Source organism: Denticeps clupeoides, chromosome 1 (assembly GCF_900700375.1).
Source record: "Denticeps clupeoides chromosome 1, fDenClu1.1, whole genome shotgun sequence".
NCBI classification, from domain to species: Eukaryota; Metazoa; Chordata; class Actinopteri; order Clupeiformes; family Denticipitidae; genus Denticeps; species Denticeps clupeoides.
Window position 1 is genome coordinate 37,730,576 of NC_041707.1, and position 27,572 is coordinate 37,758,147.

The 27,572-nt window shown below is 48.7% G+C and overlaps 1 protein-coding gene across 1 annotated transcript; it reads right to left on the reverse strand.

Annotated features, from left to right (window-relative positions):
* Window positions 1-10,292: 10,292 nt before the first annotated feature.
* On the reverse strand, window positions 10,293-26,930 carry cyp26b1 (cytochrome P450, family 26, subfamily b, polypeptide 1). Its single transcript, XM_028998093.1, has 7 exons — window positions 25,881-26,930; window positions 19,188-19,412; window positions 14,761-15,036; window positions 14,232-14,387; window positions 12,718-12,999; window positions 11,614-12,030; window positions 10,293-11,470 (listed from the first exon to the last, which is right to left on the reverse strand). Exons 1-6 carry the CDS (start codon window positions 26,082-26,084, stop codon window positions 11,638-11,640), a joined length of 1,536 nt encoding a protein of 511 aa, XP_028853926.1. The 5' UTR covers window positions 26,085-26,930; the 3' UTR covers window positions 10,293-11,470; window positions 11,614-11,637.
* Window positions 26,931-27,572: the final 642 nt, after the last annotated feature.

The following is a 27,572-nucleotide window of genomic DNA, read 5'->3' on the forward strand; positions in this document are numbered from 1 at the left end:
GTTTTAATCCTCTCTCTCTGTAGTTGGCACACATTTCACTTCTCGGTCACCAGATTACGTTCTGGCTCGCTCTGGGAACCACTGAGCGCTTTAGCTGGTGGATGTGGAACATGTGTCTCCAGAGCAGGGAAGACGTTCAGCCCACCTGCAGGCAGCTCTGGTTCAGCTGGAGCCCACCAATCGCTGGGAACTTTGGAACTGCTCTTCGTATCGGAGACACGGGGCTTTTGGGATAAATGGACCTTATTTCCCAAATGTTCTGAATGCATCACTGTTAATAGCAGTAATCGTGGTTGCGATACACGCGCCATGGGGCTTGTCTGGTGGCATAAATATGAAATATTTATGAAATATAGAATATAGAAATATTCAAGTTTATGCTAAAACACAGCAAAAATCTAGAATATACATAAACAAGAAAGAACTACTTGCCGGTTATCTGGATCTTGTTGAATGAGCTTGTTAGCCTGAAACCCTGACAGAACCATCTATGGAACATCTAGGCTTCAAACACCCAGGTGTCCTTCCCTCACACCTCTTTTGCATCAGTGGACATTATATACACTGTCATGGCTGTGGACAATGTAGTAGCATAGCTGGTAACACACCCACCTGTGAACCAGAAGACCACAAAGTCGCAAGTTCAAACCCCACTTGCTACCATCGTGTCCCTGAGCAAGACACTTAACCCTGAGTGTCTCCAGGGGGGGAAGGGGGCTGTCCCTGTAACTGCTGATTGTAAGTCCCTCCGGATAAGGGGGCGTCTGAAAAATGCTGTAAATATATATGTGAAACATGCAGACCGATAATCAGACCTTTATCTCAACATTCTTGATGCGACGTGCCACCACGTACAATGGCATGAAACTATGGCCCTTAATATGGGCTTTGAACGTGTCTACCATCCCAAAAGCCCTCATTTGATGACATTTACATTTACATTTACGGCATTTGGCAGACGCCCTTATCCAGAGTGACTTACAACGTGCTTCCATGTTACCATCGATGAAGAGATCAATTCCGGTTCACTAGGACCCCCAACTATGAATACAATCTTTTTATTCACTCTGTTGTAGATTCTGTACACAAGTTCGACAATAAGAAAGTTACAAGTTAATCTAAATGTTCTTTAAAGAGGAAGGTCTTGACATATCGATGACATTATAATGGATAGGGGGTCCTATAAACAGCAACAGGATAGTCCTTCCTATAACCCACACACAAAACCCTCTCTTGTGCAATTCCATATTCTTCAGCCTGCCAGGTCATCTTGCTCAAATTAGCAACACTGAACGAACCACATCGAAAATTGGGAAGGAGTAAAAACAAAAAGGACGGATAAACAGGAATCGGAGGTGAAAACGAAAGCCAGCTCGGACCTCCAGCTTTTAATTCGCATTCGTCTCCACAGGCCGTCACCTCTGCTGCAGCCGCCCCTCCATCCGGAGCTGCTCGCTTCTGCCGTTTAATCAAGGTCATTTTGCACCCACGCTGATACACAAACACACGGCAAATCCGGCACATGGGCTTCATTACGAGTCCAAATGACGGGAACAATCAATCCCCAACAATCCCTATAGATGTTTGGGTCCCACATTCCTCGGACGGATCCAGAATTGCAACATCGCCGAGTTGAGGAGAAGGTTTGTGGCGCTGGGGATGTGGGAGTGGTGGTGGGGGGGGGGGGGCCTGAGGTCAGCTGCCGACGGTAACGGGTCGGGGTGGGGGGGGGGGGGGGGGGTTGTTTTAATTGCAGCCGCTAATTTACAGCTGCGAAACCACCAGTCGCGGAAGACGTGCCATAAAACCGCGGTGACCTCGGAGTGACCGATTCTCTTTGGCTGTGTGTGCACGTCTGCTTTTGCTCCTTCTATGTGTGTGTGTGTGTGTGTGTGTGTGCGCGCTCTGGCTGACGGATGTAATAAGAACGGGCGTAGCAGGTTGGTTCTGAGGCGCGGCGACACCGATGCACCGCACACGGTTTTCCCTGGAGCGCCTTTCATAAAGACATCACAATATCGATTATCCCAGCCAGTGACAAAGCCGCGAGGACGCCAAATAACCGTCCAGCGGCGCACAATGCTCCTACTGTTAGTCCTGCCACGAGGACAGCAAAGATATTCCAGACCTCGTAATTTGCATTTTTATACAAATATTACTCTTCCCCTTCCTCGAAATGACTGTTTTATATAACCCTGATCATTGATGGCCATGCCAAAGCATGATCCCTCGCTTATTTTTAACTTTCCTGGATGAACTGGATGCTCGGACTGATAACTGGGATGGTCTGTGCTTTGGCACCGTCGGAGCGGGAACTATCACTTTACCGCGGTGACAGTCGGCGCGGCCTGGCGGGAGGAGTTCCAGTTTCGTCCTGATTAGGGCCTCGGCACCGCCGGCGGCGAGCAGATAAAGAGCAAAAGGAATAGAACGAGAGAGAGAGAGAGAGCGCTAATTAGCTTAGCATTGAAACCCCCAGATCCAAATCCCATTAGAGAGTCTACCAAAGCGCAGCCAAAGGGACCCTTGGCAACCTCTTCAGCCAGTTTGAATTTAGGAGACGTCCCCAAGGCCTGTCTACTCTTTCATTTCTCCAAGTGCACCGATTACCGAACAGTCAGCTGCTTAATCTCCGCCGAGAGGAAGAAACGTGGTAAAGGCACCGGACGTTCGTCTGCTCCCAGATATCGATCTCTTGATTTAATAAGATCAACGGAAACGTGACCCAAGGGGACACTGATCGGGAGACCAAACGTCCTGAAATGTTGTTTTGTTGGGGTTTTTTTTCTCTTTTTGTTAATGCATCAAAAATATACAACGGTTTGAAAGTCAACATAATATTCTGCATGTCCGTAACATTTTGTACACGTGTTTTTCCTCTCGGTATTCTAATGGGCATAACTCATTTGAACAAGATATTTTCAAAGTAAAAATAAACCATATTTTGTAGGTTTTTTTCCATTTTTTTTTAAATAACAGCCTTACAACATGGTGTTGCAGGAATTTTCAATTTAAATTATAGGGTTTTTTTTTTTCGATACCTTAATGCAATAACTTTTTTTTAATAACTTAATGTGAGCTCCAGGTTTTTATTATGCAGAGAGGATCGGCGACCAACATTTCCTTCCCGGGATAACTTAGTTCTGCGTCTGTTTCCTAATCGTGGCTTTGAAAGGTCACGTCGCTCCGGCGTGTGACGTTTGCGGGCAGAAAGCAGCCGAGGTGAACTGCGCGCAGACGTGTCACGAGGAGCCTGCGTGACACGTGTCCCACTGACACACTGACTTCCCTCCCATCAGCCCCACCTCGGGGCTTCCCACAGCCCGGGGACTAATTACATCCTGGGCCTTCCCAGAAAGCCACCGTCAGCCCACATTGTAAACGCCGCACCGCTGGCACGGGGCTCAGCCGCCGGCCATCGGCAGCTGCTGTGGTGGAAGGAGGAGGACCAGGCCGGTGTGGGCCAGGGATGCGTTTTTGCTGCACGGGTTGAAAGGACAGACCATCCTTGGCCCCAGGTCGTCCTGTGTGTCTTGGACGCCGATGGAGGAGCACAGAACAGAACGTGGCCAGGCCGTCTGGGTGAAGCCGGGGTTCGTGAGGCAACGGCGTGTGTCTGTGGCATCACCAGTCTGGAAAAGAGCGGCAGAAGAGGGCGGAATGCTTGGAAAGTGACATAAAAACGGGACGTAAACAGAACATGCGCCCGATGTGATGGCAGGGCCGGGGCTTATGAGTAAGAGAGGTTGTTTGTGCGGAGGGGCGGCGGATACGAGCCGGTGTTGTGTCATCGAGGCAATTATTTTCAATGGCCACATTCCTGTGTCACATTTTCTGTGGCCACTGGTTAGTGACTAAAGGAAATTGCTCAACATAATGAAGGATTCGGTTTCATTTCATTATACTGGATCCCTGAGAAAAGAAGAAAACACCGCAGCCCGAATCGCACTCGGCTCTGGAGAGCGCGGCAGCATGTCAGAGGACAATTTCATAAAAATGCTTTTACACCATCGCATAGTAGCACGTCCTTATGTAATGAGGTCTTCAGTGTCCAGTCGGTGTTCGCGTTATTTGCCAGATGTACAAATTCTGCCTGCGAATGACATAATCCAAAAAAAGAACCATGCCGCGGGGGACGCACGACTGATTTAATAGTTAAAAATACAAACCGGATTCCAAAACAGTTGGGACACTAAACAAATTGTGAATAAAAACTGAATGCAATGATGTGGAGATAGCAAATGTCAATATTTTACTTGTAATAGAACGTAGATGACAGATCAAACGTTCAATCCGAGTAAATGTATCATTTTAAAGGAAAAATATGTTGATTCAAAAAGTTGGGACATTGAAGAAGAGCCTGAGTTTGACTCATAACAGATGCTCCACCACGTCCGTGACTGTAGAGCTTTATGATCCATATGATTCATTTTGTGAAACTGAAATTTCTGTGTATGCTAAATTCAGAAGATGGTTTATGCCCTTGGCCTGTCCATTAAAATAATAATAATAATAGATGTACCAAAGCTGAGAACACAGAATTTTTCATTCTGAATCCCTCTTCACTTCTAATTTGTTAAGCTTCACTTACACAATGACACGTTCAAGAGGCTGGAAAAAGTCCATTTGAGCATAACGAAGAGCTGGAAGACCAACTAACACTAATTAGGTCAATTGGCAACATGATTGGGTATAAAAAGAGCTTCTCAGAGTGGCAGTGTCTCTCAGAAGCCAAGATTGGTGGAGGATCACCAATTCCCACAATGTTGCGCAGAAAGATAGTGGAGCAACATCAGAATCATCATCAACTGTGCATAACATCATCCGAAGATTCAGAGAATCCGGAACAATCTCTGTGCGTAAGGGTCAAGCCATAAAACCATACTGGATGCCCGTGATCTCCGGGCCCTTAAACGACACTGCACCACAACCAGGAAATCACAGAATGGGCTCCGGAATACTTCCAGAAACCATTGTCAGTGAACACAATCCACCGTGCCATCCGCCGTTGCCAGCTGAAATTCTACAGTGCAAAGACGAAGCCATTTTTTAGCAAGATCCACAAGCTCAGGTGTTTTCACTGAGTGTGGCAAAATGGAAGACTGTTCTGTGGTCACACGAGTTACGATTCAAAGTTCTTTTTGGAAATCTGGGACGCCATGTCATCTGGACCAAAGAGGACAAGGACAACCCAAGTTGTTATCAACGCTCAGATCAGAAGCCTGCATCTCTGATGTTATGGGGTTTTATGAGTGCGTGTGGCATGGGCAGCTTGCATGTCTGGGAAGGCACCATCAATGCAGGAGAATATATTCAGGTTCTAGAACAACAGATGCTCCCATCCAGACGTCATCTCTTTCAGGGAAGACCCTGCATTTTTCAACAAGATATTACCAGACCACATTCTGCATCAATCACAACATCGTGGCTGCGTAGGAGAAGGATCCGGGTACTGAAATGGCCAGTCTGCAGTCCAGATCTTTCACCTGTAGAGAACATTTGGGGCATCATACAGACGAAGGTGCGACAAAGAAGGCCAGAGACGATTGAACAGTTAGAGGCCTGTATTAGACAAGAATGGGAGAGCATTCCTAGTTCTAAACTTGAGAAACTGGTCTCCTCGGTCCCCAGACGTCTGTTGAGTGTTGTAAGAAGAAGGGGGGATGCCACACAGTTTTGAAAATGACCTTGTCCCAACTTTTTGGGGATTTGTTGACACCATGAAATTCTGAATCAACCTATTTTCCCTTAAAATGATAAATTTTCTCAGTTTAAACTTTTGTTCCGTGATTTATGTTCTATTCTGAATAAAATATTAGAAGTTGGCACCTCCACATCATTGTGTTCAGTTTTTATTCACGATTTGTATAGTGTCCCAACTTTTTTGGAATCCGGTTTTATCTAAATTATATCGAATATATATATTTACTTCATTGCTTTATGACTGTTTTATGCCATTGTTGCTTCATTTATTCTATATTGTTCTTCCAATCTACCGAATTGCATCGTGTTACTTAGTTTATTCAGTCCTTGCCTAATTTAGCACCACTTTTTGTGTAAAGTTTGTGATTGTCCTGCATTGTCCTGCATTGTCCTGCATTGCCCTGCATTGTCCTGCCATCAGCTGCAGCAGCGTTTAAAATGAGCACATTGAGAAAAGATGTTAATATCCTGTCCCGCGGTTTAAATATATGCCGTTCGTAAGTTGGAATCCCGGGTCTGTCTTTGTGTGCGTGGAGCTCCGGTCACAACCTACTCTTAAAAACCATAGACCACCGACACACTTGACTTTGACCAAGAATCACCGTAACATCCTCATTTGTCAGGTGAACCTCTGACCAGCGTTATACTGCCGTGACAGTCCTGCGTGACCGAGCCAGCAACGCGGCTTAAATCTGGGCATTGAGGGATGTCGAGGCTAATTACGTCCAGGTCCACACCGGGCCCTTGAACATTTGGACAAAGGGACGGATCGCCTAACGACGCGTATGTCAAATCTGTCCTGACCTAACTGGCAAGTTAAAAGAAAAAAAACATTAAATTTAGCTCCATTAAATACAAGCTTTTAAACCGAAGCCGTCCACAAGCACTGCCTTGTTCTCCAATCAGGTAAGCGCTGGCCGTGCTCGTGAATCATAATGTGACTTTCCAGTCACCGTTTCCAACGGCTTCCCAAAGGTTGCGGCGGCTAACAAGGCCACCGCCTTTGGAGGCGCTTTGAAAAGGTCACACGGCCTCGGAAAAAAAAAAACCCCGAACCGACGCGCACCGCAGATGTAGGCGTGCGCGCAGATGTGGAGCGACTACATGCGCCGAGGAATAATCGGCGCGATCTGCCAGGTCTGCCCGGCTCAATAGTGCCATTGTCCAAGAGAGGCTGGCGACCTCGCGTCCCCTCCGCCCTCTCGGAAAGAAAGTGCTTTTTTTTTTTTTTTTTAAAGAAATGGGTCTGTTTCCCCGCCAGGTGAGGGTTCGAGTGCTTCCACCTCAGCTTGGCGCCATTTTTGAACCTTTCGCCCGCAGGCGCTACAGTCAAGGCCGTGAAACGGAACAGAAACGTAAAAAAAAAAAAGAACAGAAGAGACTGACCCAGCACCATGAAGAACGTCCGGAATGAAGGAGAAGCAGGGCAGGATTTCGTCGGACGGCTTGGGATCGATACCCCGACAATATCTGATATCCTGCATGATGCTTTCGATTATTAATGTGGCTTGATGGCCAGAATAATGGAGTGAGTTATGCTCACTTTGTGTTAGACCTCTTGAGTTCTCTTTAGCAGAAAAAAAATGTCCTAACATGTTCTTGTTTTTTTTTTTTTTTTTTCCTTGAATGAAACCCTCTGTGTTTCTAATTGAAAGCTGGCAAACGGCATCAGGGGAAATCAACCATTTGAACTCGGCACCAGAATCCTGAGGAGACGAGAAGTTTTTGGATCGGAGGGGGTCATGGCACCGTGGTGACCGTGGCTAGAGCACAAATCCTCCGCCTTCGAGAACAATGAACGAGTCCAACCAACCTAAAATTATCTTCCTCTTTCCAAATATCTGCTCCGAGGCTGACTCCCAAACATTGTGGTCGGAAATCGGCATTCCGAGAAAGGAGGGGGGAGGGTCTGACAGGGAAGGCCTGAAAGAAAGCCATTGTTGGAGAGCTGATAAGAGGAAGAAGGCAAGTGTAGCCTCAGCACAGATGTGTAGAGGGACTGATACGGGGACACTTGTGAACGTGTAAACATATGTGTGGACCAGCCCTCCGGGCGCCGAAACGGCCATATGACGTTTCCTATTTGACGCTGCCATGTCCCATATGACGTTTCCCATACGACGCTGCCATGTCATATTTTATTGTCATATTGTGGGTGGTAGTAGCCTAGTGGGTAACACACTCGCCTATGAACCAGAAGACCCAGGTTCAAATCCCAACTTAACACTGAGTGTCTCCAGGGGGAGGACTGTCCCTGTAACTACTGATTGTAAGTCGCTCTGGATAAGGGCATCTGGTAAATGCTGTAAATGTAAATGTACATTTCTAAAGTTGTTCAATGGCTCAAAGGGACACATGGATGGTGGAATTTCAGTGTCTAGACCCCTGGCTCCCTAACTGTCTAAAAAAAGCCATTTATCGTGTAAATCTCACATTTTCAGTCCTAAAAAGCACTGCGGCCGCTCAACAGGAATATCTGTAATAACGGAACGGTGGTCCATTCTTTGCACATGAATTGATTTCCAATCACTTTGCTTCTTTAGTGGCTCTTCCGGTCCGAATCAGCTTTCTCATGTTCCAGTTAAGTCTTTGACCTTTAGCTGCCTTCGCCGCTCCCCATATCTGCTTTTGGTGGATATGTGGTGGCTTAGCGGTTAAGGAAGCTGCCCCGTAACCAGAAGGTTGCCGGTTCGAATCCCGATCCGCCAAGGTGCCACTGAGGTGCCACTGAGCAAAGCACCGTCCCCACACACTGCTCCCTGGGCGCCTGTCATGGCTGCCCACTGCTCACTCAGGGTGATGGGTTAAATGGAGAGGACAAATCTCACTGTGTGCACCGTGTGCTGTGCTGCTGTGTATCACATGTGACAATCACTTCACTTTACTTTATTCCTATGCAGATAATGTGTGCATTCAAAGTCTCATTTCACTACAGTACATTTCGATGGTTAGTAGCGTGAAAAAGAAAAATATTCCTTTCGTGTGAATATTAGGTCTGTTTCAGTTTAAATATTTTATGTTTTTATATTTTTTGGTAAAATTGTAATAATTTTCATTTTGTTGAGACCTCTGCAAATTATCTTGCTACTGTGAACAGTATATATTAAACCGCAAGTGAATACTGATAACGTATAGTACAGGCCAAAAGTTCTCATTCAATGTGTTTTCTTTATTTTCTTGACCATTTACATTACATAGATTCTCACTGAAGGCATCAAAACTATGAATGAACACAAAAAAGTGGAGACCTGGCCTCCACAGTCACCGGACCTGAACCCAATCGAGATGGTTTGGTGTGAGCTGGACCAACAAGTGCTAAACACCTCTGGGAACTCCTTCAAGACTGTTGGAAAACCATTTCAGGTGACGACCTCTTGAAGCTCATCGAGAGAATGCCAAGAGTGTGTAAAGCAGTAATCAGAGCAAAGAAACTAGAATATAAAACATGTTTTCAATTATTTCACCTTTTTTTCTTCATTTTGTACATAACTCCATATGTTCATTCATAGTTTTGATGCCTTCAGGGATGAAAATAAAGAATTGAATGATTGAATGAGAAGGTGTGTCCAAACTTTTGGCCTGTATTGTATGATTAGGTGTTTTTGCTACTACAATCCTTGATCATCACCTAAAATGTCCAGTTGGACAAGTGCAAGTCAGAAGGATACACTGGAGCAGAATAAAAGGTGCTCTGGTCACGTGGATGCATAATTTTCCTGGGAAGATTCCCAAGATCTCAGGCCAGTCTGTCATTTGTCGGAAATGGATTCGTGGAGGACGTGGAGGATCCATTGCTTGGTGACCAATAGCATATAAACTGCAGATAACAACATAGGGATATTGTATTTCTTCAAGAAGATCTGTGAAGGCCGACCTAACATTTTTGAAGTATTTGATCACGCAGGTTTCGGGGATTTAAGAAGTTTGATTCCAAAACTCATCTCCCCAGGCTTGGACACAAGACACATGAAACTGCTGATTAGTTCCAGAAATAGTACAGCTTGCAATCACTTACAGCTTTGAAGGGATGTCTTTGCAGACATCTGGCTCCTATTGGATCTGGCTGTTGTTGTTTGTTGAATTGTTTGCTGTGGTCGTCCCCTGTTTTTCCCAGCTTGGATATGAAAGCTCTTTGTAAGCTGCTAGCTTCGAATGAAGAATAATTGTTAAAAGTATTCCTGGTTTTATTGCTTTTTGGTGCTTTCAGCCATGTTTCTGGTTCCAGAATAGGGAACTTTCAATTCAATTACAACCATGAACAAACCAAAGTCATAATGTTGCAACACATTGTCAGAACTGTATATTATTATAATATTTTGACTGTCAGAAGGTACTTTGAAGGCTTGATGTAGTTGCTGTTCCCTTCCTTCTCTCTGTCTTTCTGTGCTTGATATTGATGATCCTACGGTCCATCTGTCCATGGCTTTGGTGGCACAACCGTAACGTTGTATGATTGAAAAGAAGGAAACGTAGTTTGCTGGAAGATGAATATTGTATTAATGCACAGGAGCACTTGACCGCTGAAATAACTCTTTTTTTGTGTGATGTGTGTGTGTGTGTGTGTGTGTATGTATGACCTTGAAGCAGTGTTTTGCTTTTCACATTACTGTTTATTACAGGAGTTTATAAAATTGTACATTTAAGAAACACGATAACAAAAGAGGATAAACAAAAAAACATTCATATTTTTACTAAGTGAAACGTGAATAGTAAATAAAATATTATATACAGAAAAGAACAGCAACGAAGAAAAAGAACATGTAGTCGCATGGCACTCAATATAAACATACCTCACAAGTGCTTCTGTTTTTTGTTTTTTTTTTAATTATGAATATTAACTGAATGCAATGATAATCATAATAACAAAATAATAATTATTACCGTAACATAAAACAATATTAACATTTAAACACTGTTTACAATATAGAAGAAAATCATATTATACTAAATATAACAATATTTACCAGACTTTTTGTACTAGAACTCTACTCTGAAATTTAACAAACAATAGCACTTAAAATAATTACAGTAATAATATTAATGGTAATAATATTAGGATATTAGACAATGCAAAAGGGCGTTACCCATGGCTTTCCTAAGATGAGTCACTATCTCATCCCACTTTGCATGAACAAATATGATTATTCCCTCGAGCCTTGCTTGCAAACTATTGTAACAATCTAGATCTCTCAGTTAGAAAACTGTACAGAAGAAGCAGCAGTCTTAATTACTTTAATCCTTTCATTTAAAAAAAGACAGTGGCAAGTTTTGTCACAGATGAAATGTCCTTTGCATGAGCTGTAGGACATCACAGAGTTCCACCTCACAGGGTCTTCATCCTACAAAAGGGTCCTTGTGCCCCAAAATGACATAATAATTCCCTCCTGGACATGTCAGGTGGCATCAGCAGTCATGTCTGAAACCTTCCTCCGGAAGATTGCTTCAGCCAGGCTTACCTTTCGCTCCATTTTATCTAGTTTACAATACGACTTTTCATTTTGCATTATAGTGTGAAAACGGAGCAACCCAAAAAAAAATGCCATGCTCTTGGTAGAGGACATTCCTGGCACTGCGCTCCAAAAAAAAAAAAAAAATAATAATAATAACATATTCATTTTTATATATTCATAAAAGCGACTCTCACAGCAGCATACACAATTGTCCTCAGCCTCTTCAGTTTTGCAGAGAAAGTCCTCTTTTAGCTTCTCCTCCATTAAGCCTCAGTCATAGGCAGTTCCGGTTTGCACCAGGATTGAGTTCACCACTCCTAGTGAAACAGATTTGGCGAGTTTATTCATAGTGAAAGCATCATTGCAATAAAGCACAGAAATGAGATTTTATATATATATATATGTATAAACTGCCTTTTATATGCAGAACTGGTAAAAAAAAAAAAAAAAAACTTCTCACCTGACCCCCCCACCCCATATCCAATCACACCGCAGCGCCCAGCATCTCGTCTGACTTGGGCATGATCTCGTTCTGGTTGGAGTCCAGGCCGAAGAACTTGACTTTCAGTCCATCGGAGGGGTGGATCACAGGCACGGACACGATGCGCGGGAACGTCCGAGTGGCGATCTCGAAGCGGCTGGTGCTGGCCAACTCGATTGCTAGGATGCGGAGGAAGAGGGTGGCCAGCTGCTTGCCCAGACAGGAACGGACGCCGCCGCCGAAGGGCAAGTAGTGGAATCGGCCCTCCTTATCCTCACTGCGCTCCTGGCTGAAGCGGTCGGGATCGAAGGTCTCGACGTCCTTGAAGACGGGCGAGGTGTCGTGCGTGTCGCGAATGCTGTACATCACACTCCAGCCTTTGGGGATCTGGACACCCTGCGTGAGGAAAATAGGGGATCAACAAGTTCAGTCCCTCTAGAACAGTAATACTCAACATTGAGGCCATAATGGTGGTAGATGCCTAGCGGGTAACACACTCGCCTGTGAACCAGAAGACCCAGGTTCAAACCCCACTTACTACCATCGTGTCCCTGAGCAGGACACTTAACCCCGAGTGTCTCCAGGGGGACTCTGTCCCTGTAACTACCGATTGTAAGTCGCTCTGGATAAGGGCGCCTGGTAAATGCTGTAAATGCAAATGTAAATAATTCTATTCCGGGAAACGTAATACGTGAGAACTGTAAAACATCCTCTTTTTCAGAGGCGTCTGCCCCGCTTTTATTAAGCTGCTTAAACATTCGTCACGTTCGTCAATTTGCGCTGGTGGGTCAGTGCGCTGCAATGTCCTGTTTTTCGTAAGCTCAACATCAGGTTGGGGGTGTTTTGATGGCCTTGACACAGGCAGGAGGGACTTCACTGGGAACCACTGCTCTAGAACAAGGCCAGTTGTGTCGTCAGCATTTACATTTAAGGCATTTATCAGAAGCCCTGATCAAGAACTTACTGTCAGTAGTGACAGGGACAGTCCGTCCCCGTCCCCCGGAGACACTCAGGGTTAAGTGTCTTGCTCAGGGACACAATGGTAGCAAGTGGGGTTCGAACCTTAATAAAGTGACCACTCACGTCCAGCTCGAAGGTCTGCATGGCTGTGCGGTAGCCACCAGACACCGGCGAGAAGAGACGCAGCACCTCCTTGATGACGCAGTCCAGGTACTTGAGGCTGCAGATGGAGTCCAGCCGCAGCGCGCCATCGCACAGGCAGCCGTTGTGCAGGATGCCCTGCCCCCGCAGCTCCTCGCGCAGCTTCTCCAAGACGTTGGGGTGGCGCAGCAGCTGCATGATGAGGGACGTGCTGGCACTCGCTGTGGTCGCGAAGGCCGCGAAGATCAGCTCAATGGTGGACTCCTGGAGGCACGGGGAAGCAGGGGGGAATGGTGACCGATGGCATGGCCGTTCCCGTTTTTCCACTGTGTGTTGTCACGTTCAAAGGAACTGTGCTACAAATATATGATTATCAATTTGATCAATTTACACCTTGCTCTGATTACCGGGGTGGTAATCCCATTTCAGGGAGCCACTTCATGATCCATCTAAGATCAGCGTTAAAGACACTGGGGTGGCCACAGACGGAATTTTGGAATCCTGCAGATCCAGAGCAGCAACGCTAGAAATGGTGGTGGCGATGTGGACAATAACTGAAGTGAGTGGCGAAAAAAAAAAAAAGAAGCGATGGAACTTTTTGAAGTGAAGTTCCCCGAACTGCCATCTAGTGGTTATCGCTAAACGTTGATGCGCAAACGGAGTTACGAAGACTGTGTTGACTGGAACGTTTGGAACCGTGCATATCCTTTTGGACACTGTGCTGACATATATGGTAACCACGCCTTGACTGTCACTCATTAAAGGGCTTTATTTGATTGGGTAAAAAACTAAAACAAAAAAGATACGGTGGAATCACAAGGTAAAGAATTACAGCATACACAAATAACCCATTTGGTGGCCATTATTTGTGTCAAAGCCTGTCCTTCTCACCACAGGGCGATGGGACGGCTAGGCATAGGGAGTGGGGCTGTTCTCCTCATATGGAGCACGGGTTTCAAGTGGTTGAGGAGACCCAGGGATAAGTGAGGTGCGGGGGGGGGAGGAAACGTTGGCCAGAAGACCGAAGCGTGTTGACTTATTTTTGGCCCCGACCTCAAACCACTTTTAAGCACAAAGACTGGAGGCAGACTGCAGAGAAGTAAGTAGGTGGACGTGGAAAAAAAAAAAAGGTCTTTCAAGTACCTTCAAAGCATTTGCATGTCAGTTTGGCACACGTGAAGAGTATTTTCAGTCTGTGTGTGTGTGTGTGTGTGTGTGTGGGTGTGGGTGTAATCATTTTTTTATACCATGACTGCATTGGCTGGTCACCTTTAGCCACCATACTCAATGTTTACAAATGATTACATGAACCTGTAGGCGTGTCTGCGTTGGATTTATTCCTTAGACACCAGATGAGTTCCATTAGTGGTGAAACGCTTATTTTTCCCGCCATATTACGGCAAAATTGATACTATCGCGACGCACAAAAGGAACGTTGTACGTAAAACATATGTGGCTATGAGCAGCAATTGGCTTAGAGGGGGCGTGGCACGTACCTTGAGCTCCTGCATGGTGAGCTCCGTGCCGTTCTCCTTGGCACTGTCCATCAGCACGTCCAGCGCGTCGGCATAATCCTTCCCCTGCAGGCACAGCGGCTTCTCCCGGATGGCTTTCTCGATGCTCTTGTGGAGGGTGTCTCGAGCACGGATGCCCTGAAGCCGAGAGAGCGACAACTCATAACAGCGCTCATAAATCTTAAATGAAATGCCCAGTGCTCTCCGAAACAATGTGTGCTTTATTTCAAACCATATGGTTCTGTGTGTGTGTGTGTGTGTGTGTGTGTGTGTGTGTGTGTGTGTGTGTGTCTCAAGCACATTTAAACGTGTGGAAAGTTAAAGACACCGCGAGGCAATTCACTGTCAACCAAATTCTGTCAATAGTGTCAAACCGAAACACGGAACGAATCAGGCCCGACGCCACTGAATATTAATGAATATGTGAATAAATCTCTCGTCCTCCAACCTCAACCTCGCGCATGGATTCGCTAAAAAGGGACATTATCCTGGACAAGGCTGGCCTCCTTACCTTCCGGTATCCGCTAAACGGCAGGTCGATGGGCAGGGAGAAAACGTTGTCCACAAACTCCTGGAAGGTGTGGAAAAGGTGGTGCATTTCTTCATCCGAGATCCGGAAACCCAGCAGCACTCGCACGGCCATGTGGAAGGACAGCCGCTGGGACTCGCGGTAGACGTTTATGGGCTCGGGGTTGGAGCTCCACACCCGCAGGGTCTCCTGGATCACCTGCTGGATCTTGGGCAGGTAGCACTCCAAAGCGTCGTGGCTGAACACCTTGGCGAATATCTGGTGGACAGAGGAGAAACCGTCCTTCAACCAAACCGAAATTTCTTTTCTCCGCCTCTCTGGTGAGTGAACCTCAGATCAAACTCGTCCCAGCATCATGTCAACGGTGACAGACCAGCCGGTCTGATAGACTGGCCCAGAGCAAGACACTTTACCCGAAAAATTTGCACGGAAGTGTACATTTACATTTACATTTACGGCATTTACCAGACGCCCTTATCCAGAGCGATTCAGTAGTTACAGGGACAGTCCCCACCTGGAGACACTCAGGGTTAAGTGTCTTGCTCAGGGACACAATGGTAGTAAGTGGGATTTGAACCTGGGTCTTCTGGTTCATAGGCGAGTGTGTTACCCACTAGGCCACTACCACCCCGTATATATTCTACCAATATATTGTACTAAATTCTACTATATTCTACCAAAACCTGCGACCAGAGCAATAAAAACCCCAAACGGCACAGACCCAGAGGGCAGGGGGGTGAGACGTTCTCCAGGTCCCGGCCTTTGACTGGCAGCTGTTTACACCACGCGCACACCTCCGCCGGCCGGCCCAACCCCGCCCCTCCCTCTGTCTCCGCCCACACGGGAGCCGCCACAACGGCCTGAACCCCTGACCCCCACACACAGCCGGCGGTGGAAATGTCGCCTAAACCTCACCCCGCAGAACGTGGCGACTCTGCGGGTTTGTTTTCCTTATTACTACTATTACTAGTGGAAAGAAGCTCAATATTTCACCTCCCCGCACTGTTTCTCCACCTCCGTCGCAGGTCGAAATGAAGCGCGGGAGCCGGAGTGGGAGAGTTTCCCGCTCCGTCAGCAGCCGGGGAGGCGGCGAGGTAAGATTTTCCTGGCCTGCGCGGCAAATTTCTAGCGCTGCTCGGCCGCGAGGGCCTGTTTGGTGAAATAACATCCCACCCCCGCCCCACCTCCCCAAAAAGAAAGAAAAGGAAACGCCCGGCCTCGGCGACTAACAATAGCACTTTTTATATGTTTGCCCCAGCGCCGGCTCGCCACCCCGTCCACAAAGCTTCCCCGCGGTCGTAAGGACGTCGGGGGGGCGGAGCCACGAGGAGTCGCTCTCTCTCCCCTGCTCTTTCCATCACTCTTGCCCGCCGTTTATTGGTGCCGCAGTGTGCTACGCGCGGCGGTGCGGGGCCCCCGCTGTCCTCCATATTATCAGAAACACATTTCCCCGGCCGCTGCCACTCTTCGCCCCCGGGCCGCAAACTTCCTTCCATGTGAGCGAGACGGCGACCCAGAGAGAGCCGCGGGTTCCTGCACAGTAGCGACGCGCACGCACACACACACACACACACCCACACACACCCTGGCCTCGCCTCCGGGGCCTGGCGGCGGAGTGGAGGTCAGCGGGGCATCACACCCTGTACTGTACACTCTCAGCACCCGTACGTATGTGCGATATATCGTACGCCCTGCTTGTCCAAACACACTCCCCAGCTTACTGTGGCCTCAGGAAAACAACTGTGACCCCGAGGTCAAAAAAGGAAAAAGTCAGAAACTTCCGTTGGTGTTATAAAGGTGTTATAACACGGGCACAACGTGTACTTAAACCTGCGAAAAAAACGAACGCTGTAAAAGGAACAAACGCTGCACTGCATCCATTTCGTTACTGTGTGATAGACCCCCCCCCCCCCCACACACACACACACACACACACACACACACACAGAGCCCCCATCCCTTCCCCCAGTAATTTCCACACGTTTTAAATTATAAGAATCCACCGTTTTGACTGCAACGTAAAGGCTTCTTTATACTTTCTTCCCTTGTTCTTGTGGCTCCACACACTCCCGTCCATATTCCTGTCTGGGCCGGACAGATTTAATTGACTGCGCCCTCTACTGTTGGCTCTGCGACCTGCAGAGATTACATTTTACATTTGCATTTACATTTACGGCATTTATCAGACGCCCTTACCCAGAGCGACTTACAGTCAGTAGATACAGGGACAGTCCCCCCCTGGAGACACTCAGGGTTACGTGTCTTGCTCAGGGACACGATGGCAGTAAGTGGGATTTGAACCTGGGTCTTCTGGTTCACAGGCGAGTGTGTTACCCGCTAGGCTACTACCACCCCTAGTGAGCAATTTTTCATTTTAAAAAGTGAAAAATTCCTAATAAGAAACAAGAATAAGAATCTAATGTTTGTACAAGATATAGGATGAAATCATGTTCGAGCTGTAAGGGCCCTCCTGACCTACACTACTTAAAACATTACCTGAACATGCAGAGGGCCAGACGCAGCTCTGGTTCTGTCTGCGGTGGTAGTAAAAAAAAAAAAAGCTGCACGTCAGGCTCTGGGAACGTTGGGGGGTGCAGGCATGTGGTGAGAAAGTGCGAGTTGGAGTGCGTGTGGAGCCTCCGTGCAAGCGGTCCCCTGAACTCGAGGTGACTCCTCAGATCTCTCAGTAGCCCTGCGGCCCCCCCACCCCCTTTACCTCAATCTCTGGCCCCTGCGCCCGAGGAAGGGAACCACGGGCAGAAAATGGATTACTGTTGCGATTCATGACCTGGGGTTGGCCGATCGTTACCCAGAGGAAACCGGGGGTGCGATAGAGACCCATGAGGCCTTGCTCACATGCTGCACAGCGTGAGGAGGTTTACAGGGAGGTCAGATGAATAGAGAAGTAAAAAATGTTTTATCATATCACATATATATTCGGAGCAGAGGTGACCAAAGAACAGAAAGCAACATTCACGAAAGAAAAAAAAAAAAGAAAGAGGGGTTTGCCAGGCCAGTAGAAGAAAAGACTGAAAATGAAGAACTTAATCCCACAAGCAGCCAGCAACATCACTGACATTCCAAGGAACCACTCCAAGCGCCGTGCCTCGGATCCAGCATAGTTTCCTAATTAAAATGAACCACAGCCACAAGAGAGGGAAAAAGCTGTGTCTGCCTCGAATACGGCGCAGCGTCAGGACGTATCAGGCGAATAGGGGCAAGAGAGTGACACGGACAGCACGACTGTCACAACCCCGTATAGACGGGTCCATCCGCGATTGTGGCATGCCCTATTATAGAGAGGCAACATGTACTTGTTTTATTGTCACTCTGGGCAAGTGACATGTCTGCGGTCAACGGTCACAGGGAATAAGGGGAATGGGATGCTGCACTCTGTGTACTGGGGGCCAAGTGGGATCGCTGCAGACAGATATCTGTCTTTAAACTAAAATAACACTACACAAACAGATAAATTGGAGTTTTTTTTTTTTTTTTTTATCCTTATCATCTGCCGTAAAAGCAACGCGAGACGTTTACACACAGGTTAAAGATCTGCAGGGAAACCTTAACCATTGCTCGGGATTATGTGTAGCCAGGGACGAGGAGGGGCAGAAATGGCCACAGGCAGGGCGGCTGGTGGGGTTAGAAAGGCCGTCTTTGTGAGGCTGGAGAGGGCCGACTAATTACCGGTCATTAGGGGCTTGTGTGAGGGCTTCCAGACCGGCGGGATTAGCCAGCCTCATTACACCCCATTGACCCCTCAATGGGACAGGTGTGTAGGGTGAAACTCAACCTCGGGGAGGGTGGAAGGCTCGATGGAGCCCGTTCTGTCTTGAGAAAATATAGCCAGATTGTGGGGCAGAGATGTATGCTGGGTAACAAGAGATGAAGTCTTCCAGAGTAATTATTTGTAATGGCATGAAGGCGCACTGGCTTCAACCAAACATGTGCATGGTGAGGGCTGGTTGCAGAGGACTCATTGTGTCCCTCTCAAGTCTGTTTTTCCTGTCTGAGCGCTGCGAGGCCAAGGGTGATGTTCAGACTTGGTTTTCTGCGCGTTGGCATCAGGGTGCAAGAGTGCAAGTGCAGAGACCCGGGCAAGTGTGTGTGTGTGTGTGTGTGTGTGTGTGTGTGTGTGTGTGTGTACGGGTATGGTGGCAGATCTGTTCCAAATGTGTCTCTCTCAGCATAGACATATTCATACGGTACACATATATCTGCGGTTTCTCTATTTGTGGCCACATTTGCTCACACATAAGTGCCTTTGGCGCTGTGTGTACGCTGAGCATACAAAAGCATTTATGCTGATGTTTGCCCTGCGTGTGTGTAACCTCACCAAATATTAGTGTATCTGCCATTCATCCGATTGTTCATGTGTGTGTGCGCGTAGGTGTTTTGCTGGTACGCACCTTCCTCCTCTTGCGGTGGATGTCTCCAATGGAGTTGGCCAAGCTGTTGGGTCCCAGCAGGGTGCTGGTGCTCTGGGGCCAGTCCACGCTCACCAGCGTGTGCTCGCCCAGCAGCACCTTGCGCACGTTCTCCGCCCCGGTGACCCGGATCAGCGGCCGGCCCAGCAGGTGTGTTTTAAACACGTTGCCGTACTTCTGCCGCCGAGAGGCGTGGAACCCTGCACCCTGCGGACAGGAGCAAAACGTGGACACTAGTCAAGACGGTTGTTCTTAAATGATTGCAAATGACCAACAGGGGCGCAAAAATATTTAATTGTCACTTATAACAGTAATGACAATAATAAGAATCGGTTTATCTTCTGTCTGCTAGCTTGTTATCTGTAGCTACTAACTAGCCACAGATGCTAGCCACAAAAAACTCAATTGGGAGCAATAAATAAGTCATATTTTGAAATAAATGCATACAAAAGGGAGCTAGCATGCTACTTAAGTGTAGCTAGCGTGCTACTCGTGCATATGACTGACTTTTTCAGAAATGTCAGACACAAATAAGGCTTACTTTGGTCACTAACCTTGTTTCTGACGACAGAAACGCAAAAGAAATGGCTAGCCTGCTACAGTACGGACGGTTGGGATTGTCTGGTGGACATTCCCTTGCGAAAGTAACCCCCTAATCTGTGTTAAAACTATTTGGCACATAAGTAACTGGGCTCTTGAAATGTTTAACCTCAGAGCTAAGGACATTTGGACATAACAGAGGATGTGTTAGTCACAATAGGCATTTGCAAGCTGCTAGCGTGACTGGATTATATTGCTAATTCTTCGTGGCTAACGGGGCCATAGTTTACGCCGCGAGGCAGGAAGCTGAGTCGTTAGGATCACAGTAAACATCTGATCTAATGGCACGTGGGAGTGTGTGAATGTGTGTTGAACACGTTCTCATGTCATACAGGAAGCGCTGAGGCCTTTTTCATGTAACAGTTGTGAAATGTCCGGTCAGTTCGTTAATTTGGCACAACAATTAGGAGTTCTTCTGGAGTTTTTGTATGTAATCTCATTTGAAAGTGAAGTGATTGTCATTGTGACAATCACAGCAAGCACAGCACACGGTGACACAACAAAATGTGTCCCCTGCTTTTAACCATCACCCTTGGCGATGCCAGGCGCCCGGGGAGCAGTGTGTGGGGACGGTGCTTTGCTCAGTGGCACCTCAGTGGTACCTTGGCGGATCGGGATTCGAACCGGCAACCTACCGATTACGGGGCCACTTCCTTAAACACGTTGGGCCACCACTGCCTGATTAGCTTTGAATATTTGAGCAGTACTACAGCAGCGCTGTATGAGGGTTTGTATGTGTTTTAGAATGGCTTGTCATGTCATGTTAAAGCACATTCCATTGCACTTTTTATGAAATATGCCTCATCAGGAAAGTTTTTCTATTGGCTATTTAATTTTACACAAATAAAGAAACGGTTCACCTTAAACACACCATAATATCTTCCTTAACAATAGAAATAAGTTGGTAGGGCCAATATGAGTCTTTTCTAGTCCTGCACATGTCAGGGAAGCCATCAAGGACTGAACCCACCAAAGCACGACTGAACTTCGGCCAATTTCAGGGGGGGAGTTTCAGCACTGATGTGCTCGTTAACGGGGCATGCTGGGATGCGTCCTCACAAACAGCACACTGAAATGCCCTTCGGTGTTTACGTGCTGGCCCCACCCTTCAACGCCCTCCGCCAATCGGGTCGGCAAGAGGCAGCCGTGACGTCGGGATCTATCAAGCGGCCTGTGTGCTTGTAATGTACCCGTAATTGCAGACGGACCCACGGGACGGCCGGCCCGGCACACAGTGGCCCTCTGTGGTTTCTCCTCCCTCGCTCCCTCTCTTCACCCAGCGCCAAGAGCTGTGACCTGTTCGCTCTGCGCACAGCGCCGAGCCGAAACACACGGATGCTTATTTGCGCGGCTAATTTTAGAAGCGAGGAGAGGGTTAGTGTGTGTGTGCGTTTTCTCTCTCTCTCGCTCGCTCGCTCGCTCCTCCTGTTTGTCTGGCCATTTGAGAAGGCAGGTCTGCAACGCTGGTCGCCGGGCCGATGGGGCGCTGGGCGTGTTTGTTGGTTTGTTTGCATGTTTGTGCTAATTGTGTTTGTGACTTGTGTTTGCTCCCGCCGAGCGAGAAAAGAAAAAAAAAAAGACGCGAGACATGAATGGAGCAGTCAAGACAGCCGGCGTCTGACCCTCCCGTCCTAAACCAGTTGCCCGCAGCAGCTCTGGCCCTTCCCACCCAGGACACGTTACTTCGCCACTGCCACTTCACCTGAACGGGTACAGGCCGCGAGGTGTCTCTCTCCTCGGGATGCTTGATTCAATGAGCCAAGAGGCCGTAGGGGGTAAGAAGACCAAAAAGTCCCATGTCACATTCACGGCATTTACCAGACGCCCTTATCCAGAGTAACTTACAATCAGTAGTTACAGGGACAGTCCCCCCCTGGAGACACTCAGGGTTAAGTGTCTTGCTCAGGGACACGATGGTAGTAAGCGGGATTTGAACCTGGGTCTTCTGGTTCACAGGCGAGTGTGTTACCCACTAGGCTACTACCACCCTGTTGTTCACACCCCACATACTATCATTCATATGAGCTGCTAGGAAAAATATTAACGAGGGACAGGACAGGACAGTCCGATGTCAAGACGCCTCGACGTGCCAAGCAGTGAGAAATTTGTCAGAAATGTATGCGTCCGAGGGCGTGTTCATGTGTCCTTGTGTGTGCGACACAAACGCAGAGGCCGAGACAGATGCACGCCGCACTCCGGTCCAAAAAAACGTTGACCGGCGGGACAGAACGCGGCTCCGCCAGGCCTGCTGATAGGCGAAGGCAGCTTCGTCCGGCAGGAGGGCTGGGGGAGGGTTCGGGACAAGGCCGTCTTTCACGCACACTGTTGTTGCTCGCCGGGGCTCGAGAGGACAGGGGCCACCAGGGTGCGTGTTTACGTACGCCGACGCATATCGACTTACGGCACACAACGCGCAAACGCGAGCCGCGTCCGTGCGTGCGGAGAGGGTCTCCGACTCTCGGAGTTGGGAGAGACGTAAAAAAAAAAAAAAAACAAGGCCAAAGCGCCCTCTCGGTTCGGGCGTGGCCGCAGAGGAAATTTGGCTAGAAGGTGAGAAATGTCCTGTCCCTTCCCGACCGGCGGGAGGGGAAAAAAAAGTCTTACTGTCCTGCCACATGAAGAAAACGTCAACCAAGGATGGAGAAGCGAATCGTGCCAAAGGTCTGGTGACGAGGGTTGAGCCGTTTGGGGGACGGCCTATGCAAAATACACGAGCCGTCCCCAATGCAAAGTGTCCCAAACCCGACCACAGCGCAACACGGCCGCCATGGCCACCCTCCGTCAGCCGAGGCCGTTTGGCGGAGCGAGTCGCTCGGGGTCTGTAGGAGCGTCCTAATCTGGGAAAAATCTACACCGCGGGCACGCAGGCACCTACGGGTGAAACAGAGGGCGCCTGTGCCTTTCAGGACTCAATACCCCCCGACTCAATACTTTCTTTTTAGCTTTTGAAATGAGAATTTATCAGATATTTTACAAGGGGTGCAATAAAGGGGGGTGTTTTTTTTTCCACTGGCTCCCTCCACTCACACACACACACACACACACACACACACACACACACAGGGTGCGAGACTAAAAATACAAATTTCTGTGTAAATTGGACACCGGTCGAAAAAGCCCTCGTCTATAAATGTAGCCTTTGTGCGGCAGTGGAAATGTTACACAAATGAGCCTTTTATTAGGGCGCACAAAAAGGCTTTTAATTATATTTATCCAGATCCGCGCCCGGGTAGCCCAGCGAGACAGGGACGCGTGGCGGCGCTAAAAAAAAACAAACAGAGGGACAAATAATGAGTGTGGGGTGGGGGCGACGGAAGTGGTGAATCTGTCCAGGACGAGCGTCCCTCGGCTCATCTCCTCCGCACCACTCGCCGCCACTGGTGTTGGTTGGTGCGGCCCTGCAGGTAAGCGTGTTGGGCGGGCGGGCGGGCGGCTATTTCTCGGGCCTGAACAGAACGCGCACAGTGCCGCAGAAGTAAAGATAATGTGTCCATTTACTGAAATAGCCCGCTGGAATCTCTCAGGAAGTGTACGTTGGCAGCGGCCCAGCGGGGTTAAGGAGGTGCCGGAGAGGGCAGGCGGGAGACGGAGCGAGGGGAGGGGAGAGGGGGGGGGGGGGGGGGGGACTCTCCAGAAGGCCTGTATAGACCGGGCACGCTGTTTGAATAAAGCAGGGGACGGGGGACAGCCAGTCCGGTGAAAAGGCCGCGCACGGAGTGCCGGCGGATCAAGCTGAACTTGAGGAAGAATAGGCCGACCCTTGACCTGGAAGCAATGTGGAGAGTAAGATTAGGGTTGTTCACAGTGATGTGAGCCTTCACCCCAGAACCTCTTTTGTGGAGCTTGGCACCCCCCACCCTTCTCCAGCACCCTTCACATATACCCCCCTCCCCCTCCACCCACTGCCAAATCCCCTCCGAGGGTCGCTTTTCTGTGCCCACCCCCCACCCACCCACCCCCGGGACAAGAGCTTTTTTGAGAGGGTAGCGGTGTGATCCAGGGGTGAAAGTGGGGGCACGACAGTGAGGTGCCACTGTGATGCCAGTCACCGGCGTTAATCCGGACGCCGGTCTCACTCAGCTTGCCCAGGGGTCCTGTTCGGGGCATGCCTGCTCCTGAATGCTGATTGGGTCAGGCCGTTTACAAGAGACCCCCCCCCACCACCAGACAGGAGCCGCTTTAGAACGGGAAGTTCTGTGGTTCTGGTGCCCGCTGGATGAACTGTGGCCTTCAGGGGCACGCTTGCCACCTGGAATCAGAGTGAACCAGGCCTGGCACAATAACCTCGCCCATTTAAACCAGTTCAAGAGGGACAATGTGTTTAAGTGGCATGAAAAAAAAATCCGCATTCAGTCGCACTCATTCATGCATTTTGTTAGTCAGTAGAAGTTTGGTTTCTTGAGTAAAAAATAACAATCTGGTAACATTTTGTTCGATTTCTTCCATTAAAGTGAAATATAATAAAAAAACTAATAAAAGATGTATAACCTGTTGATAAAATGAATGAATAAAACTCATATCAACTCATATAAATGAATTAAACTGAGATTTAGAAAACATGTAAAGTGATAGATTATTTGTCATATGTTACATATGTGTGTGACAGCGGCCCTATTTATCTGTCATGCTTGGAGCCGCACTCTGGCCATCAGCCTCAGCCTACGTGTACGCGTCAGAGGGTGCGAGGGTGTATAACTGGATGGGTTACCGATAGTGTAGATATGGCAGAGGTAGTGTTGTGTGTGTGTGTGTGTGTGTGTGTGAGAGAGAGAGAGAGATGTGTCTTTAGACAGTGTATAGAAAGCTGTCTAATGACACAGATGGAGCATGGAGAGAAAGAAGCAAAGGTCATGACCTTAACCTAGTGGGCCTTGACCTCATCCTAAGCGATGCACTGCATATCCTTTTGGTTCAGAATCGGTGAATCCCAGCCAAGAATAAAGACCCAGGGCAGTTTTAGGACCTGGAGCGAGAACCATGGCCGCCGTTCGCATATGGCTTACATGTTGGCATACCGTAGTATTTCCAATGTGAGCTGTGTGTTTGTGTGGATATATTCAGTTTTCCAGAAAACAGAAGGAATAGGACACGGAAACGTGGCCACCCAGAACATGGTCATGGTTGTGGGGGCAGCAGGCCTGGAGAAGAGCGTGTGTGCGGGTGTCCCTTCATCCAACCATCATCAGGGAGACCAAAAGTGAGGCGTTAATTAAACTGGTTTCAGAAAGGTTCATCATGCGTGGGGAAACTTTCTGTGACGTCATGGGTGGAGATTCCTAACGAATTCCTACAGGTTGGACGGCACCAGGACACCCCAGCCCACGCAGGATTCCGTCGTTCCATTCCAAGAAGGTGCCGGGGAGTCGCACGCCGAACGGTAGCGACTCTGCGCGGTCCTGTTCCCGTTCCAGCTGGGAGGAGAGTCCCCCGACGTCCCCAGCCGGGACGTTCCCAGAGAACGCCGGGACATTTTCCAGCCGCGTCCGGGGCCGTTATTTTAGATTTCTCCCCCGTTCCTTTTTATTAATAAAAATGCCACCGGCAACAGGACTCTGGACCGCTTTGCGATCTAAAGCAGCCAAAACGCGGCACCGGCCGAGAGGGACCCGGACGGGCGCGCGTCATTACGCGCCGTCGGCGGGACGCGGGCAGAAGCGGGGACGCGGCCGGACGGGCGGGACAGAAGTACCGGACCGAATTCAACTCGACCACGAAGGGGGAAAAAAAAACAAGAAGAATTTAAAAAAAAAAACGGGATTAGAAAAAGGCGACCCTTTAACGTGGCCACTTTTACGCACGCGTGAAACACGTGGATAAAAGACGCGCGGGCGTGCAAGTGGTCGGGACCGGGACGCTTTTTACCACGGGGTGACAACGCGACGAACTGTGGCCAGGTCTCGGGAGAAAACGGCGCACGGCTGACAGGAAAAGCATCCGCGCAACGCGAAGAGCGTTTTTTATTTCACTTATTTTTGCCATTTATGTTGCCGTTTATTGATTTTTCTACGTGTTTGTGGCGGAGAGAGCGCGAAAGGCGCCACCCTGGCAACCCGGGCGACGCGACGCGACGCTTACCTGGAGGAGCCAGTGGCAGGTCTCTCCGACGATGGGGAAGCCCATGGAGCCCCTGGGCATGGGCAGCTTGCAGCTCTTGTCCCGGGTGGCGGTCCAGCGGAGCTGCCAGAGCTGCTGGGACACGGCCAGCAGCAGGGCCATGGACACCAGGCAGGCGGCCACGGTGGCCAGAGCCGAGACCAGGTCGAAGCCTCCGAAGAGCATGGCGACCCGACCGAGGGGTGGGGTGGGGACACACGGGAGCGTAAACGAGCGTGGATGGACGCCGGTGGTCCGCCGTGTGCGGGTCTTAGATTTCAAATCTGCCGCCACGAAAGCAGCAGGGCGAAGAAAGAACAAAAAAAAACACAAAAAAAAGAAGTTGAAATTCGGTGGAGGTTGAGAGGGATGCTCGGGTTTTTAAAATGAAATAAAACAAAACGCCACAAATCTGTCAGTGATTTGAGGATTTGGCAGATTCGGCCCGGACTGAGAACCAGAACGTGACACGAAACATCATTTTGTCCAGTGGAGGAAAAAAAAAAGTCAATAAAAAAAAAGATAAATCAGTTCCGACGGAAAAAAATGAAATTAAAAAAGCGCTATGATGCGCCTACGTGGGAAATTTCAAACTTTCAAAAGTTTTTTTTTCTCTCAATTTTGCTAGGAAAAGTCCAAAGAAAACTTTTTTCCCCAAAAAATATAAAAAAAACCGTATATCTCTCTCTGTCTATTTCTATAAATATGAATAATTTCAAATTCTGTGAAAACGAACAATTTGATGCCACCCGGCAGAATGATAAGAGTTGGGCTAGATAGTAATAATGATGATGATGGTAATAATATCGTAGTAAGTGCAATAATCCTTCGCAGTTTGCGCTCAGATGCTGCAGAAGTCTTCAGCTGGCCGCAGCGCGTCTCTCTACCTCTTTTCTACTCCGTCCTGCGTGTGTGTGTGTGTGTGTGTGTGTGTGTTGGTGAGTGTGTGTGAGTGAGTCTCTCTCTCTCTCTCTCTCTCTCTCTCTTTTTCACATCCACATTCTCAATGTGAGCCCGAGTCGCTAAGCGAGCCTGCAATGTGTGTTTATATAGCGGAGGCGGCGAGGCGGGAACCCGGCCAGCCTGCGAGCGTCTCTCCCCGCACCCCGGGGGCGGGGTGCGAGGCTCCGGAGCGTGCGGGAGCTGGCCGCCGGCCCGGGGGTCCGCGTCACCTAAACAGGTGCAGCATGGACGCGACGCTCCGCGCCCGGCCGCCCGCCTGGCGTCCGATTCACTTCGTGCGTCGTCGTTTCTGTCCTGATTTGGGACGATCAGACACGCCTTTAGCCAATTAACGGCGTGCGCGGCAATAATCGAGGACCGGTGACTCGGTTCATTCGACTCACTGCCGACTCGTTCGTAGCTCGTCGGACCCTTGTCCCTTCCACACACAAAAAAAAGCACCCTAGTCTGCAACTTTCAGACGAAATTCGTTCACCTTCACGCATTGGCGCCGTTATTAGTGGTATTATCATCAGTATTATCGTTACGTCGCGTTCGCGCTCTCGCGCCGACAGGCGGGCTTCTGGCAACGTTCTGGCGCCGCCTGGCGGCGGAAAAGAGGACCGCGGCTCACATGCAACCTGCGCACGTCGACCAGATCGATCGACAAGCACATATCGACATAGTCACAATGACCGGGGTTTTTTTTTATAACGGGTGGTGGTGACACAC

Excerpts from the sequence above, each read along its gene's own strand:
- cyp26b1 (XM_028998093.1), bottom strand. The coding sequence starts at position 26,084 with ATGCTCTTCGGAGGCTTCGACCTGGTCTCGGCTCTGGCCACCGTGGCC. Across the intron at positions 14,388-14,760 it reads CGTTTAGCGGATACCGGAAG|GGCATCCGTGCTCGAGACAC; the intron begins GTAAGGAGGCCA and ends TCTCGGCTTCAG. Across the intron at positions 12,031-12,717 it reads TGCAGACCTTCGAGCTGGAC|GGTGTCCAGATCCCCAAAGG; the intron begins GTGAGTGGTCAC and ends TTCCTCACGCAG.